Source organism: Ipomoea nil, unplaced genomic scaffold (genome assembly GCF_001879475.1).
Source record: "Ipomoea nil cultivar Tokyo-kokei standard unplaced genomic scaffold, Asagao_1.1 scaffold1043, whole genome shotgun sequence".
NCBI classification, from domain to species: Eukaryota; Viridiplantae; Streptophyta; class Magnoliopsida; order Solanales; family Convolvulaceae; genus Ipomoea; species Ipomoea nil.
Window position 1 is genome coordinate 3397248 of NW_017617471.1, and position 16063 is coordinate 3413310.

General features: G+C 35.2%; 2 protein-coding genes across 2 annotated transcripts; both read right to left on the bottom strand.

Annotated features, from left to right (window-relative positions):
- Positions 1-201: 201 nt before the first annotated feature.
- Positions 202-639, bottom strand: LOC109181146 (sigma factor binding protein 1, chloroplastic). The gene has a single exon (XM_019330902.1). The coding sequence runs from the start codon at positions 637-639 to the stop codon at positions 202-204; it is 438 nt and encodes a 145-aa protein (XP_019186447.1).
- A 5214-nt stretch (positions 640-5853) lies between these two features.
- On the bottom strand, positions 5854-12973 carry LOC109182387 (transcription factor-like protein DPB). Its single transcript, XM_019332560.1, has 9 exons — positions 12306-12973; positions 11479-11552; positions 11269-11312; positions 9040-9102; positions 8803-8949; positions 8192-8260; positions 7965-8063; positions 6796-6866; positions 5854-6558 (listed from the first exon to the last, which is right to left on the bottom strand). Exons 1-9 carry the CDS (start codon positions 12542-12544, stop codon positions 6306-6308), a joined length of 1059 nt encoding a protein of 352 aa, XP_019188105.1. The 5' UTR covers positions 12545-12973; the 3' UTR covers positions 5854-6305.
- Between the last annotated feature and the right edge of the window lie 3090 nt (positions 12974-16063).

Below are 16063 nucleotides of genomic sequence, written 5' to 3' on the forward strand. Positions count from 1 at the left end.
AACAGAAAAGGGTTAAAGATCGATAATCATAAGATTAAAACACATACATAATACAGAAGCCTATACTAGGATTCACATAAATAATACTGTTTTTTTCCTAATTTACAATTAATTTTTAGTTCAGTTTAGGCTTCTGTTCTTTCTTTTTTTTTTTTTTTTTGCCGATAAATTACGCAATTAACTTCATCACATTCAGTACGTTCAATCATACCACATGTTTGAAGGCATTATCCCCGGAAAATCCTCTATCAACTGCGGCAGGTAATCCGGCGCCGTCTCCGACGAGAGATCTGAGCTCTCCGGCACGTCGCTGCTCCCATGCTGCACCCCCGCCTCGCCGGAATGTTCTTCCGCCGAGACCTTGTTCCCGTCCGGAACCACCAGCTGCATCCCGCCGCCGGCACCGACACCGGGGCTCCCCGGGAACTTGAACGGCGGGCCCGGGACGTCGGCGTCCTGGCCGGTCAGTTCCTGCACCAAAGCCCTAAATTCCGACGGACTCGTCTCCACTTTCATCGGGTTTGAGATGTACACCACCTTCAGCTGCTTCCTGGCGGCGGCGTTCGCCGCCGCTTTCGGCTGCTTCAAAGCTTTCTTCTTCTTCTGCGGCGGCGGCTGCGCGCTCAGCGTTTTCTCCATCAAAAACAGTTATCTGCGAACCGGAAAACCGCCCGGAAATCTGCGAAGGGTTTTGCGATCTTCCAAAGAGAAAAATGGTTTTTCTTCGTCACAAGAAAATGGAGATCGGAAAGAGAGAAAGCGTACGAATCGATAATAAAGGGAAAAATGGATAGTTAACTGGAGACGAGACGAGAAGGTAGGGACTAATGGACTATACAGCAAAACGGGAAAGCCTGATCCCCCACGCGGGACTCAGGGCGCGTGCTTTTCACCCGCTTTCTGGATTTAGCTAAAAAATCTTTTGGGGATTAATTATTACGGAGTATTATTTTTTCCAATTGAGGTTCGTGTTTTGCCACGCTGTCATTTTTGTTCCTCTTGACTACTACTCGAAGATTTCTACATATAGCAACCGTGTAAATTCTATATTTATATTAGAATATCTAAATTCTAAATTTAGAATATCTTCATGTAGTAATCATTCAACACTATTTTATATTTGTTACCCTCTCACATTTAATTTAATAACCACAATTTTATATTTATTACTCTGCTGTGATCCTTAACCAATTAGAGTTACAAGATCGAGTTTACTCAATACACACCATCAAATAGTAGTTGCGTCACTCAAAAAAATAACTTATTTACACTTTCTTCGATTTCTCTCAACATTCATACATACACTTCTCATGTATCATTTTACTTGTCTTATTTAATTTATTATTTACTAGTCACACCAAATCTTATATATATATATATATATATATATATATATATATATATATATATTAAACTACTCCATAGTTCAAACTCAACATAATACATATACTCTCGCTAATGTGGTGCATGCGGATCAAACTAAAAAATTAATGAATTTACAATTATTTTTCTTTCATTCCTATAATGAAAAGGGCAATTTATATCATGCATCAGGGCGCGCATTGCATTGTGTGTCCAGATGCAAAACGACGTCGTTTCAGTTTTTTTTTTTTTTTTTTGAAATTTCGCTATAATTTTCTTTTTAAAAAAAATTTCATGTTCAAAAATGTACATAATGTTATACTAGAATACACATAATTGTATACATGAATGTACGTAATTATATAACAAAATACACATACTCTTTTTTAAAAGATAATACACATTATCTAACATAATACATGATAAACATAAACTTTTAACATAATACACATCAACTCTTAACATAATATACAAAAATTTACTGATTCGGATGTACATAATTGTATAAAAAAATATACATAATTGTATAAACAAATATACATAATCATGTCAACTTCCTATTGCGCCTCCCAAAACGACGTCGTTTTGGGAGGTGCGGGACGCATAGTACACTGTGCGAGTAGTTATGCTGTGCATCCGTATGCACCATGCATGGTGCATACGGATGCAAAAACGACGTCGTTTTATTAAAAACCCGCGTCTCCCCTTAAAAAAAATTTCAGGTTCGATTCTCAGCAATAGCATTATGTTATTCATTCATTCTGGAATTTTAGTTCATAGATTATGGAATTTTAGTTCATTGATTCTGGAATTATAGTTCATCGATTCTGGAATTGTAGTTCATCGATTCTGAAATTTTTAGTTCATAGATTAGATTATGGAATTTTAGTTCGTATGTTGTTGCTGCCTGCTGAGAATCGAACCTGATTTTTTTTTTTTAAGGGGAGACGCGCGTTTTTAATAAAACGACGTCGTTTTTGCATCCGCACAACATAATTTGCCACACTGTGCACCGTGGTGCAGGATATGTATAACGATTGAATGAAAAGAGGACAAATGACAAGATCATCAATATATATTCATTGAAAGTATATTAAATATTTTTTGTCAGAACACAGCAATTAATTTAACATAATAAAAATAATACCGTAATAATTAAGTCCCACGTGAATATTTTGGTTCCTACACCAGCCATAGCCATCAATGAGGGAATAAAGATGGGCGTTGGGCAGCTACTTCTCCCTTGTCCGGGTAAACCTAATCTCATTTGGTTACCGCATTGAGAACGATTCATCAGACAAAAAGAAAAATAAAAAAAAAATCAAATTTTATAATATAATGATGAAATTAAGTATCATAAATTATTATATTAATTAAGTATTTAGAATTATTTCACAATAAATTATTACTGTGGACATATTTGTTATCATGGTAGGGGGCCGCCATCGGCAGACCACGTTACGCCACGTGGCGCAGTGTGGAGTAGGAGAGTTGACGTCATCAGAGCGCAGCCGGGTGACGTCACGAGCCGATATCGCGTCGATCATTTATCGCCATTCGGGTTAGAGATAACTAGATAAGTTGCAGTGGTCCCCACCCAGCTCTCATCATAAATTCTGTGGGGGCAACCTCACTTTGTCCGATACCATCACAGCCCTATGTATTTTTTTATTTTTTATTTTTTACAAATACTCCGTAATATTTTTGTGAAAAAAAAACCTGTCGGCAAAAATAAAATAAAATAAAATCGCAAATAATGGAATGTGGCAAGAAGACACACTCATTAGGGTCTCAACTGTCAAGTCGTATCAACTGTAGGGACATGTACATGGTGTAGTAACTTTAATCGATTCTATTAATTTTTTCTTTTGTTTTTTTGTATTTATTCGAAAATAAAAACTTAAGGGGCCGTTGCCCGTTTACTAACTGAAAATTTCTAGACATTTTCGAAAACTGAAAAATAGAAAACAGAAAATATGTTTACTAACATAGTTTTCATTTTCAAAATTGAAAATAATTTTTGAAAATTTCTGAAAAACTGAAATACACTTAAGAACTGTTTTCGAAATATAAAACAGAATCATCTATCATCTATTTAGTTATATGTCACTATAAACACATTACTATGATTACATTCATTATCATCTTATTTTACTTATCACTATCTTCTATCTTTTCTACTTACTTTACTTTATTTAAAGATAATTTATTTGCTTACACTTTAAAGTTTGACATTATTTACATTATCAAAATTAAGAATTAAACTCTATATAATGTTTTCGATTTTGATTGAACTCAATAGATTATTAGTTCGAATATTTTTAATTATGTTACATCATAATACAAGTTCGGTCCAAATATCGTATATTGAAATCTCACATATATTAGAATTCAAAGTAAAAGTTATATATTTATGTACACGTCATTCAAATGAATATATCCAAAAAAAATATTTTAAATATTAGCTCAAAAAATATTAATATTATTTAAACTAAATTTTAGGTGAAAACTAAAAAATTAGAAAACAGAAAACAGAGAACAGTTTTATGTTAGTAAACAAGTTTTTTAAACAGAAAACATAGAATGGAAAACAGAGAATGAAAACTGAAAATTAGAAAACAAAAACAGAGAACAGTTTTCTGTTAGTAAACGGACCCTAAGTTTCTTAATTATTAAGCTTTTAGTTTCTTGACCAATGAAGTGTAAATACAAAGTGTAATTCCCGATCCAACAGGATAGTAGAGGGTGTCCACCGCATTGAATAAAACTCACACATTATGATTATTAAAGTTCGATCATATATCATTGTCCACAATCTATCACTTAAAAATTAATTAAACTGTTTATACGAACATGATTTTAGTTCCTTACTAATGAAAATCGAGTCTATCGTTTTTGCTTAGTATTTTTTAGTGACTAATGCACACTGTATTTTTTTTTTTTTACAATTTCTTAAACCCGAATAAAATCATTTTAACACTTAAAAGTTTTTTCTCTATCTCAACCTTGCACCAAAATTTATTTTTCTAAAAATTTGTAAAAAAAAAAATTAAAATAAATAATAATAATAATAATAATAATAATAAATCAATGGGATGCTCTAATAAAATTATAGAGCACGTGCGTTGACTTTTGGACATTTTTTAAGTTCTGGTACGGATTGACAAAAGACTGACATGCCTTCCTCAACTTAACCCAATCCAAACATTACCCTCTTTTTCATTTTCTTCTTGTATTTTACTTGTATGTTATATCACATCATTTCAGTAACGTGAAGATTAACATGGCGTTTGGTTGGAAGTAATGAATTACGGGAGAAATGAATTATAATTCAGTAGAAAAAGAATAAGGTGAAAACAAAGTAGGAATTCAAATTATGTTGTTTGGTAGGGAAAAATATAATTATTGAAATTGAGAATGAAAGTCGTTTAGGACGATATTAGGTCACCAAAGTCTGGGACGATATTAGGTCACCAAAGTCGTTTAGGACGAAATTGAGAAAAACCACTATAGTCGAGGACGATTTTGGGTATTAACTCAAAACTAAAATATCATTGTGTAATAATAACCAAGGATACTAGTGTCATTTCATCTATTTTTCTTTTCTCACATTCATTGAATGCAATTTATGGGTACCCCATGAATTGCAATTCAACAAAAAGAGGGAATTGCAATTCTGTAACAACGTAATTGAAGAATCAATTGAATTTCAATTCAACTACAGCTAAATTTCACTGAACCAAACGCCATGTAAAATATATACTTTTGTTCGGTTCAAGAAAACATTATTTTTTATTTCATTTTTAACATGTTTATGAGAATTTTATTTCCCTAAATTTATTGGATTATCTAAGATTCTTTCCAGAATGTTACGTTATCTAAAAACATTTCTTGAATTAATTATATACTCTTTTAGATTTCAGATATTGTCATAATTCTAATTTTGGTCTTCAATTATAAAAGTTGAAAGAATTAATCCATAAATTTTATGGAGCAAATGATGTTGTTGCCAATATTTTATTAAATTTTGATTTTTTTAGTCTTTTTTAATACTACCGACTCAGTTACCGCCTACACTGAAACTCAAACTCACAATCTCCTATCTGGGAAAATAACTTGGTGCCACTAGATCACAAGGTCATTGGCATACTTCTTTTTTACATCAAATTGGGTAAATTATATTTACTTGTGTATTTCCTTTATTATGCTCATGACATCCCATTGCATTTCTACTTTCTAGCACACCAAGCAATTCCAAGACCTCAAATATTGTAATGTTCGATATTTGTCAACATCTCTCGACTGAAGCCTATCACACAAGGTCTTCCACTGCGATTTACTTTTCCTGTGTAGTTACACGAGTATAGTTTACCCACTACACACCTTTGAGTAGTGGATGTAAATTCCTCTCGAATCCAAAATATTGCCAATATATTTTATTTAAAAAAAAAAAAAAAAAAAAAACACACACACACACACACCCACACAAAATTCAAACTGAACTATATCCTCACATAAATAGGCTTCTAAAGGGCAGTGAATATAATGATAACAACAATTACAAATGCCTACAGTGAAAGATGCAGCTAATCCCCAAACAGCCAAAGTCCCTAAACAGTACCACAAGAAATATGGATAATGATAGAGTTACTCTTGACAGTAAAAACTCAATCCGACATGGTGCGATATAATTGGTTGACTATCAAATCACGAACCCTTTAATTCGACAACCAACCAATCATAACGTGCCACGCCATACAAGATTTTTACTGTCGGAGTACCTGTAGTATTACTCTAAGAACATACTATCCTCTGTTCTTTGAAAACAGCTAAAAAGAATCTGAGTGACTAGGTGATTGGGGAGCTAGAGCAGGTTTAAGGCATAATATTTTACACGATATACAAATGTTATGAGATAACAACTACAGTCTACAGCAACATAATCAAGTACTTGAAGGAGGCGGTTCATGCTTGACGCATGGCTTGAGTATCCCGGGGATAGGAGGTGATGTGGCAGACCTACCGGGTATATTTGGCATAGGAGGATGAGGGATCTGAGATTGGGAAGTGTTGGTATTGCTGGAACCTTCCCATCCATTGGCCGAAAGATTGCGTGCCACAGCATTACTCTTTGGTCTTTCACAAAATTTCATCGCCTTGAGGACATAATTATCATCATGCAGCTCAAAGGGAGTGCTGCAATTGGTTAAACCATACAAATTACTGAAGTTATTATAGAATTGAGGTAAAATGTTTGGGTTTGAAATCCCGTAATATCTCTATTCTCTATGCTTGTTGGTAACTGATTAGAACTCGATGCAACGGTTGTGCATAAACTCAGTTGTCATGTCTCGTGAATTACCAGCAATCCTCGGAAAAAAGGGGCCAAATTGAAGAGGAGTGAAAGCAAATAAAATCTTAGACGTCTCTTACCTGTTAAAGTCAAAGTGCACCAATTGCATATCTTCTGATATTTCCACTTCAACAGTTGCATGAGGACGAGTCTGCATTTCTCGAATGCAAAAGAAAATGAGAGGAATGAATGAATGATGAGACGGCAGAAAAGCTAGATTTAGCACTTTCAGGAAAAATCAAGTTTTAGTAGTTTCAGAAGCACCAAGATTCAGCAGAGTTAGATTTAACAGGAAAGAAACAAAGTAGCCAAGCGTCTGGACAAATCATGACTCCAAGTGACTTGCTTAATGACCACTTGCCTAATTACACTATGTGTAAATACCAATGTTGCAAAAATCCCGCCTAGGCACCGATTAATCAGCGCTAGGCGCTGGCCGGCCGCCTAGCGTATCACCATAATCGGCGGTCTAGGTGGCTGGCCGACTAGGCCGCCTAAGTGCCGACTAGGCTGCGTAAGTGTCGTCTAGGCCGCCTACGCATTGACCGCCTAGGCCTCCTAGGCACCGACTAGGTCGCCTAGTCGGCCAATTAACTATTGTTCCGTTCTTTTTTAAATGAGTTATTTCACTCAAAACGACATAGTTTTGAGCGAAATAATCCTAAATTGTTCAAGCTTTAGATTTTTTTAGGTTAATATTTAATATTTTAGTATTAACTATTAAAGTATTAAATAGTTTATAATTATCAAGTCTTAAAAATTAAAAAAATTTAAACAATTTTTTTAAAAATAACAAATAAAATAAAAAATACACGGGCGCCTAGGCGCCGATTAATCCCCGCCTAGGCACCCTAGGCGCTAGGCGCTCCCCGAGCGCTCGATGGGCGCCTAACGATTTTTTCAACCATGGTAAATACATTCATATGTCACACGCTCACATGAGTGTGTTTACTAACAAAAATCTTAATAATAAATAAATAAATAAATAAAGAGTGACATTAGGGAAAAAGAAACATGTTTTTCCTACCAAATAGCACCAGCTTAATTCGCATTCACATATGGTGGCTTTTAGAGAAGTTGGATAAGAAACAAAGTATATCTTTATTCTCATGCAATTTCCGGTGATGCTTGATAGCGGAGAGAATTATTTATCTTTTTTGAGGGAATGCTATTGTACACTTGGCAATGACAAACTTCAATAATCATTTCTACCAATTACAATAAATAAGAAACTGTCAAACCTTCCTACCTGAACCAATATAAATGGTAAAGCCACACCACCACTTGGAGTATTTCCAGAGCTATATAACTGCTCATTTCGTTTTATGAGGTTTTGAAGACCTGTGTACTTTTACAAAGAAAAACTCGAAAGTAAAAATAAAACAAACAGAAGTAAAGGAACAGATAGCTAAATAAATGAAATTTCCCACACCATAAGGATATAAAATTATCGAAGTAACTAGATAAGAGTCCTACCTGTTCCTCCAGTTCTTCTAAATAGGCCGCCTTCTTTTCAATCCTGTTTCTCAATCCAAGACTCTCAGTCTGCAAGTATAATATTATAATGAATTACATCATCGAATATTTTTTTTCCAACAGATAAATTAATCCAGAATATGTACCAGCAAGCATCTTCCAAAGAAGAATGCCTAGTATAGTATACAAGAGCTTTTGAAGTACCTTATACTATGTTTGAATTGGGAAAAAAAAAAGGAGTGGAACATTTTTCTTTTTTAAATCTAGAATGAATTTTTGTTATCTCCTTCCTAAAACTGGAAGAAAATGAGGAACAAATTGACCCCGCCTTTCTCAACAATCAACGCATACTATACATTTAGCCTAGCTCATCTCACCATTTCCTCTTTTCTTTCTCATCATCCAAAATTTCTTTATTTTAATTACATCTGCTTTTCTACCCATCCAAGCATATCAACCAGAGCTAATCTTTTCTGAAATTCTGCATCCACCCCTGGTACCTTTTCTTAGTAATTACATTACTTTAAAAAGTTTTCTTTTGTACGAAAAATGTGTGCAAAACAGCAAGGGAAAAGAGGTGAATACTGGAAAAGGTAAATTTAAGCCCAAACCTTTAGCTCTTCAACATCATTTACGCTTGCTCGTGGCAGACCCTTCCACTGGATTTCCTTTTTATCTTTTGAAATAATATCCATTGCCATAAGGACATTTAGAGCATCATACACGCGCCTTCGAATGTTTTTCTCATCATATTGTTGCTGTCATGTAAACCACTATGTCACTATCCCTTTGAGTTAAAACATAAATGAAAATGAGAGTCGAGATATATATATTAGAAAATGAGAAACCTGATCTGGCGATGCAAAATTATTGTTAGGATCAGCAAATTCAGCCACAAGTTCATCTGCTACCTGCAAAAGACATGGACTACTCCTATTAGGCAGAGATGGAAATCGATTAATTGTACTGCATTAGACATGAAATAAAAATTAAACTCAACCAAGCTTTATTCACAATCCAGCCAAGGTGAAACAGTAAATACATTGAGAAATCAAAAAGAAAAATTATGCCTCATTTAAAACCAAAGATATTAATCGTCCTTAAGCAAGCAAACTTTGAGTTAAGCCTTACAAGTTAATAGGAGAACATACATCACCACATCATAATGATTGAGGAAACAGGGAATGTTGTTATTCATGTTTGTTTAGCTAAGCAGCAAACAAGAAAATAATTAAAATAAATAGAAGTAATAAACAGATGTTTATGGAAGTATGCCAGTAAAGTTTCAACTCAGTGGAACTAAGCTGTACCAACTAGCAAAGCTTTTGGAGCATATCATTCATTATTCCCCAAAAATGCAATGGGTCCAAGTAATAAACAACCAACAACATCAAGTTGAATGCTAACAATTATAACTGTTATAAACTAGGCAAATTATATCGTGCGCCCTGGTCAAAACGACATCGTTTCCTGTTTCTGCGGTTAACTTCTAAAAAAAAAAAAAAAAAAACTGTTTCGGATGTACAGAATTGTATAGTAGAATACACATAAACTCCTAACATAGTACACATAATCTAACATAATACATAATACACAATACACATAAACTCTTAACATGATACGCATAAACTCTTAACAGAATACACATAAACACAAGTGTTTAAAAAAAAAAAAAAAAAAAGGGTTGTGTGCGATATAACAATTGTAGAAACTAAGATTGCGCTACAATGTACATGGGCCAAACCACACTAAAAGATTGAATCAATGTGGGACTCTTAACAATAACAATGATGTATTATTAGTAATAAAAACAGATAAATAGCAAATTGTAGTTTCTTCAGAGACAGCTTGAATAGAAAACTTTCATTGTCCCGTTCAAGTGCATTAAATATTAATGGGTCAAAATAATTTCTTCACTTGGAAAATTGTTTGTTAGCTTCGAGAGTTCTCACTTATTTCTACTCTGTATTTTGTCAAAAATCTGTTGGAGATTAAAGAATTTTCTGCATATAAGCTGAAGACTACTTATTCAATAGTGCGTGTTATGCATCTCACATTGGTTCCTTAGGATTTACCCAGCCAGTTCATAAGGCATGAGTCAAACCTCCACTCTTGAGCTAATTTTGTGAAGGAGTTAGGGTCCTACCGATCTATGAGTTGAAATTTGAAAATGATCCCCCTTTTGTTGGATCCACTACATAGTGCTATAATGGGTTCACATTAGTATGATATTAGAACCACATCTCAACAGATCGGAATACCTAAACAGTTCATAAGGCATGAGTCAAACATCCACTCTTGAGCTAACTTTGTTCTTGGGTCGGCTATTAATGCCCTGGTGGTTTGGTTTCCTTAGGGTGAACTGTAAATGCACAAATGTTGTATTGAATCTGAAGAGTTTAAACTGAATCCAAACAATCAACTAGTCTAACCCATGTACTTATAAACCCATATGTTCTCTGTTATATTTTTAATGTGGGACTCTTAACAGATGTTATCTGCAATCTTTTTGTTTAGGTCCTATATTCTTCAAGGTTGACTAACTATTGTGTATCAAGGACACAATTGAGAATTTGAGAGTCATCAACCGAGAACCAAGCCATAACCCTGCACCCTTCAATTACTACTACTAAGAAATCTAAAAGCAAAGCTTTAGCCATAAAACATGCATTTCAAAAGGCATGTGCTTGTGGCCCTTGTATTGACAACTCAATAAAACAATGTGCATTAACATTATGATAAGAAACATCTATGCAAGATGTCTCCTCATATGTTACACATGAAAGGTTGAACCAATGACGAGGCTGATAATTGTATGGAGTTTGAAGAGTCTAGAGAAATAGATATGCACAACCTTACTTCTATTTTCACAAATTACAGTAAATTATGGAAAAATTGGATGCATAAATCATGTAACCTGATCCATAAACTACCAAAGTATCAGGCATTATCCACATATCCACAAACAGACAGCACAAAGTAACACATATAACATTCATATCCACCTTAAGTCAAAGGTTTACTTCAGGAAACAACAGACACATTAAGATAATATATATTATAATAAGTGAACAAACCTCGTTATATGTGGTTCTTCCTTTGCTTTCCACTTTCTCACATACTAGATAAAGGCAAAAAGGAAATGTTAATCATTTTAAAACTGTTAAGCAGTAATCAAAATTAGTTGCATTGATGCAAACGTAAATAGTTCTCTAGAAAATTATTACAGAAACAAATGTAGAGCAAACAGCAATGAAAAGCAACAAAACAAAATGAATAAGAAATACCTTTCATGCTAAACTGCCGCAGTCCTCTACCACTCTTATCGCCTCCCACTGCTCGCTGGCCTCTTTTCTTCTTCCTGCTAATGCGAGGAGCTATGGTCAGTCATGGCCACAATCAAGTCACCATAAACATGAATCCAGGAAAGGACAATTCGAAAAACAATTCACATTTAAGAAAGTAACCCAAGCTCCCCATTTAACCAGCAAAGTTAAATAGAAGATGTGTTTCAGCATGTAATATTATGATTTATGAAGCAACAAATGCGTTATACATCACCAAATTTTCAAGTTGAATCCAAAATCTTTCACATGCCACAAAGACAAATCCTATGAAAACATATACTTGTGTCATCATATTGTACAGACTGCACTAACATTTTTCATAGACACAATTCGCTAACTGGCACATAATTTATCTGTCCCCTTGTCTTCACACACATCCTAGATTGGCAAGTCCACTGTCAATAACTCAATGCTCCTTTTTTTTTTGTCGGACCACGGGGTGTCCTGCGCAGACCCTAACTGCAGGAGGCACCTTTAAAGCCCGTACCATACTTAGACTAATAACGTTCGCACCGGGCTGCCCAATTAAGGGGCAAAGTGCTGGCCACATTGGTTTTTCCTTAGGTTATCAGTAATCTAAACAAATAATGCAATGCAATAAAATAAATCAATAAATCCAAATAAAAACAATCTACAAAGTCCAACACTTTGAACTAACCACACAAGAAATTCAACATCCAACAAATTCCTGGAAAATAATAATAATAATAATAATAATAATAATAATAATAATAATAATAAGCTAAACGGGGAGTCAAAGTGCTGACCCAGCAGCACTGCGTTGAGATCCGGCATCATCACCATGAATGTCAAGGCTATCTAGCCTAGCAAAAGTGGTCTCACTGGCTGGAGTCGCCATGGCAGCCTCACTCCGGCTTGACGGCGACCCAACACTGCCGCTGGTGGACACAGATTGAGCCGAAAACGTGGTGCCCCATGACCTGGTAACGCCGCTGTTGCCTCCAATCGACGGGTTTTTCTCCCCATCTTCCCGGTTATTCACCATCCCCGCCAAAAATTCATCAAAAACCCTGCTCGATTTTCAGTCTCCCAGCTTGAATTAAGCCATAAACTCACAACACCAACGCAAAAATCCCAGCTAAAATCAACAGATTTCTCGAATTTTGAGACACTCCCAGAATTTCTTAAATTAAAAAAAAAAAAAAATCAACGAAAATTGGGGAGCTGTCAGTTAAAAGAGCCTACTTCTTGAGTGGGAAAAAAATGAACAAAAACAGAAATGGGGTCTGCAGGGGAAACGATGAAACATAGGGATTTAAATTGCACAGAGGACAGAGGTTTAGCGGGACATTTGTTCTTAAATATGCTACACGACGGTGGGTGTGGTTTCTATATTCTCTTGTCTCTTTCCTTCCCCAACAGATATATGGCGGGCCCTGCTTTCGCTGCTTCCTAAATTAAGATCGCAGACCGTTTGCTTCGCCGTCACAGGAGTCGGTGAGCACATCACCTATGCAATAGCTTGGCATTTAGTTGAGATGGAACACATGCTTCAAAGATCATGGGTTCGAATCTCTATGTCAACACATAAGCGACTACAATCCCGTGTTGCTTGGAACTCACCGCACAGGTAAGTACAAAAAGTCATTTAAGACTAACTTAAGTAAAACCACCATAGTTGATGACTATATTGAATATTAACTCATAATTAAGTAGTAGGTTGTAGTCAACAAAGTTTAATAAGATGAAAATTTTAGTACTACAATTACAATGGTCTATTGTTTTTCAAGGTTCGAATCTGTTACCTCTTAGTTAGTTAGGAAGTCACATAAATATAATTGAGTTACAAATTACTTGGTTTGTTCTTATTCATATCAAAATAACTAGGATTGTCATATCATTTATTTTTCTTTATCGTCATGATGTATGGTGGTGACTTATTTACTTTTTTATATTATTGAGTAAGTTAATATATAAGTTAATTCCAGCAATAGTCCTCCGACTATAGTGATTTTCCAAAATTAGTCCTCGATTTTTAATTTGAACACTTTAAGTCCCTTGACTTTCAATTTATTTCCAATTGAGGTCCTTTCATTAGAATACGGTTCATTAGACTTTAAATGAAGGGGTAAACTCGTCCTTTCACATGCCTATGTATTATTCTTCGTATTTCTCCCTTCGTATTTCGCTGTTATACCTTGTAAACATCTCAATAATAGAGGAACGCACACACGAGTAGTCAACAAATGGGAAACGACGAGGAACATTTTAGGGTTTCGACTAAGATTATCTTCATATATATCGCGTATACAATGGAGAAATATTAAGAATAATACATAGGCAGGTGAAATGATGAGTTTACCCCTTCATTTAAAATTCAATTAACCGCATTCTGACGAAAGAACCTCAATTGAAAAGAAATTGAAAGTCAAGAGACGTAAAGTGTCCAAATTAAAAGTCAATGACTAATTTTAAAAAATCAATATAGTCGGAGGACCATTGCTGGAATTAACTTTGTCAACATAATTAGCTAGTACTAGATTATAATTTACATATCTACTTTAACAAATAAGTCATCATTATGCATGACTTCTTCTTCCATGTTTGATGATAAAGAATCATGGTCGCTTAATTCTTCAAGCATTTTCATGATTCATTCGTCAAAATCTAATGTTGCAGAATGTGTTAGGCGCTTAATTAACACCTAAAGCGGCTGAGTAATACAAGTATATCATTTGATTTTCACTTTTCCACTTAGGATTGAGAGTTGTTAGACTGTTATAATTTCCTAAACTAATCAACTGCAAAACAAATCGCTCGATCGAGTTAGTCGCCTAGGGCACCTAGTCGGTCTGCTAGTCGGCCAGCCAATTAAAAGTCGCCTAGTGCTGAAATTGCATTGACCTAACGACGCCTATGCTAATTGTTACAACATTGTCAAAATCATAAGCTTTTAATCTTGCAATAACTTGTTTTTTCTTGGTAGTAAATATTTATGCTTTTTTAGCAAGTAGATATGGTAATATGTTCTTGTTGATGAAGTCATGAAGGTCAATAAAAAATTTATTAGAATCAAAGACAATACTAGAGTTTATAGTTGAACCAAAACCTTTTTTTTTAATTTTTAAACCAGCTTTGGCTATGCTCCAAAATCTGTAGACCTTTTTTTACCTCTTCATTATTTTAATATCAACAATGGTGTCAATATCTATAATCTTTTAACAAGAAATACAATTAAGATATCTTCATTTACTTTTATGTGCAAATAAAATAATGCATTTAGTACTCTTAGTAGAGATTACAGAAATTATATTTATAACCTCACATATTCCAACCAAAACGCATTAGAAATGATACTAACCATGGATCATCATTCAAGATAATATTAGAAATGATACTAACCATGGATCATCATTCAAGATAATATGCTACTTTGAGTCACTGAATAAGATTATGAGAATAATAATGGGGCATTTGATAAGTGGCTCACCCTTTGGAAAATAAAAGTTTCACCCAAATAGAAAACTTTTCTATGGAGAGCTATTAGTTATATCCTTCTCACCACCAACAATCTGCTTATAAAGAGGGTGGAGGTTGAACTAATATGTGCCATGTGTGGAATCATGAATGAGGACACTAAGCACTCATTGGTTTTGTGTGACTATGCAAATTCCATATGGACTCAATATAACCTTTCACTCCTTAATATTATGACAAATATTTTCCACGAATGGTTTAGTGCAATCATGAATGTTCTAGACACTAATGGAATTATTTACGCAGCTGCAATTTTATATCATATATGAAAAGCACGAAATGAAGCTGTTTGGGATGCCTGTCTACCAATGCCGAAGAAAGTGATTGCAACAGCCACTGCCACCATGCATGCATGGCGGAAGGTCCACCACCAAACCCCCGCCCACGAACCAGCCGAACACACTGCCCGAGCCACCAATGTAGCCGCCGAACACCCATCACCGGCTGGACACGTTGGCCACGCCGCTACAGGTCATTCTGTCGAACATGCGTTATCTCCACCGCGACAACCGGGTTACCACGATGCAGCAATAACACCGAGGAAATGTTACGTGGACTCCGGATACCACCATGGGACAAATTCAGCCACGGTCGGAGCTGTCCTCCTGGATGCCGATGGGCGATTTATTTCGGCCTTCAGCGCGCCCCTCGTGAGTTGTTTCTCCTCTCTAATGGCTGAGGCGTTTGCGTGCAAGGAGGCTTTGTCATGGCTACGGGCACGAGGATAACAGTCTATACAACTTTACACGGATTGTCAAACGTTACAGTGTTACCTATCCGCACCAGACATCCCGTCTCGATCATACATTGGTTACGCTATTGATAGTTGTAGAATAAACATGTCCGCTTTTACTTCATGTTCAGTCCTTTTTATTCCTAGATTACAGAATTTATTAGCACATACGTTAGCTGCTACAACTTTCGATCTTACTTCGACTATGTATTTGGACGATGTCCCACCTGACTCTATCTCAGTTTATATATAAATACAACCGCTTAATTGACCTTAAAAAAAAAAAAGAGTTAC